Here is a 1,866-nt window from a genome sequence, read left to right as displayed (position 1 = left end):
CCGGGGCCGCCAATAATAGTCTGGTGCACAAGATGCAGTTGCAAATACGGGCACGCTTACGTGATGTGTGTGAATGTGAGTGCATGTCCTTCGTGTGTTTATCTGTGCAAAAACTCAGATACCAGTGCGGCATCCCTTGTGCGTTTCACTCTTACTGGCTCACTCACTCACTCAACAGGTGTTGATTTATTTTTGGCTCTCAACCACTGCTTCCTCGCTCTGCTCTGGGGCGGGATGGGCAGTACGAGCCGGGCAGCAGCGCCCGAGGAAGTACCCTGGCGGAGTGAACCGCACACCTGACACTTGTTCTTCCTCTCCACGCAGGGTGTAACGTCCCGCCGCGATGAACGCGAGCGTCTCTTCGCTCAACGACTCCCAGGTGGTGGCAGCGGCGGCCGAGGGTGCGGCGGCAGCGGCCACCGCAGCAGGAGCGCGGGACGCCGGTGAATGGGGGCACCCGGCAGCCGCGGCGGCGGCGGCGCTGGGGAGCGGCGGCGCAGCTAATGCGTCGCTGGAGTTGTCTTCGCAGCTGCCAGCGGGGCCGCCGGGGCTGCTGCTGTCCGCAGTGAATCCATGGGACGTACTGCTCTGCGTGTCTGGGACGGTGATCGCAGGCGAAAATGCCCTGGTAGTGGCGCTCATCGCGTCTACCCCTGCGCTGCGCACGCCCATGTTCGTGCTGGTGGGCAGCCTGGCCACCGCCGACCTGCTGGCGGGCTGCGGTCTCATCCTGCACTTCGTGTTCCAATACGTGGTGCCCTCAGAGACCGTGAGCCTGCTCACTGTGGGCTTCCTTGTGACCTCGTTCGCTGCCTCAGTCAGCAGCCTGCTGGCCATCACGGTGGACCGCTACCTGTCCCTCTATAACGCACTCACCTATTACTCGCGACGGACCCTGTTGGGCGTGCACCTCCTTCTTGCTGCCACCTGGACGGTGTCCTTAGGCCTCGGGCTGCTGCCGGTGCTCGGCTGGAATTGCCTGGCGGAGCGCGCCGCCTGCAGCGTGGTGCGCCCGCTGACGCGCAGCCATGTGGCGCTGCTCTCTGCCACCTTCTTCGCGGTCTTCGGCATCATGCTGCACCTGTACGTGCGCATCTGCCAGGTGGTCTGGCGGCACGCACACCAGATCGCGCTGCAGCAGCACTGCCTGGCGCCGCCCCACCTTGCTGCCACCAGAAAAGGTGTGGGTACGCTGGCAGTGGTGCTGGGCACTTTCGGTGCCAGCTGGCTGCCCTTTGCCATCTACTGCGTGGTAGGTAGCCACGAGGACCCAGATGTCTACACCTACGCCACCCTGCTGCCCGCCACCTACAACTCTATGATCAATCCTATCATCTATGCCTTCCGCAACCAGGAGATCCAACGCGCCCTGTGGCTCCTGTTTTGTGGCTGTTTCCAGTCCAAAGTGCCCTTCCGCTCCAGGTCCCCCAGTGAGGTCTGATGACTCCCTCCACCCTCTAACCAACACCACACCCCTAACAAGCCAGCCTCTGGTGAGCTTCTCAGTGCCTGCTGATGAACTCTGAGATCCCAACAGTGTGACTGATTTTGGAAAGCCAGAATAAACATAAACACAGCAAACTCACAGAGACAAAGTGGCTTGTTCGCACTTTACATATACAGTGTATACATGTGTACATATATATACAAATATTTGTATCTTCTGGAGGTATTCAGGATGTGGAATTTCCTGTTCTGTGAAAAAAAACTAACAAAAATGTGGTTGTATACTCAAATTGTACATCACATTTGTTGAGTGAAGACATTCCAATACTGCTTAATTATAGCACTTTATTTTTAGCTGCTGAACTGCCAAAACAGTGTTGCCATTTTCAAGGGCAGGGGAAGGGGGTAAAAAGTGTATTT

The 1,866-nt window shown here is 57.8% G+C and overlaps 1 protein-coding gene across 1 annotated transcript; it reads left to right on the top strand.

The window, feature by feature from the left end:
• The first annotated feature begins 340 nt into the window (after positions 1–340).
• Positions 341–1,441, top strand: GPR6 (G protein-coupled receptor 6). The gene has a single exon (XM_061131431.1). It carries the CDS (start codon positions 344–346, stop codon positions 1,439–1,441), a length of 1,098 nt encoding a protein of 365 aa, XP_060987414.1. The 5' UTR covers positions 341–343.
• The last annotated feature ends 425 nt before the right edge of the window (positions 1,442–1,866 follow it).

This window comes from Dama dama, chromosome 28 (genome assembly GCF_033118175.1).
Source record: "Dama dama isolate Ldn47 chromosome 28, ASM3311817v1, whole genome shotgun sequence".
NCBI classification, from domain to species: domain Eukaryota; kingdom Metazoa; phylum Chordata; class Mammalia; order Artiodactyla; family Cervidae; genus Dama; species Dama dama.
Note: the sequence above shows the minus strand (reverse complement) of the source record. Positions and strands in the feature narration are given on the sequence as shown.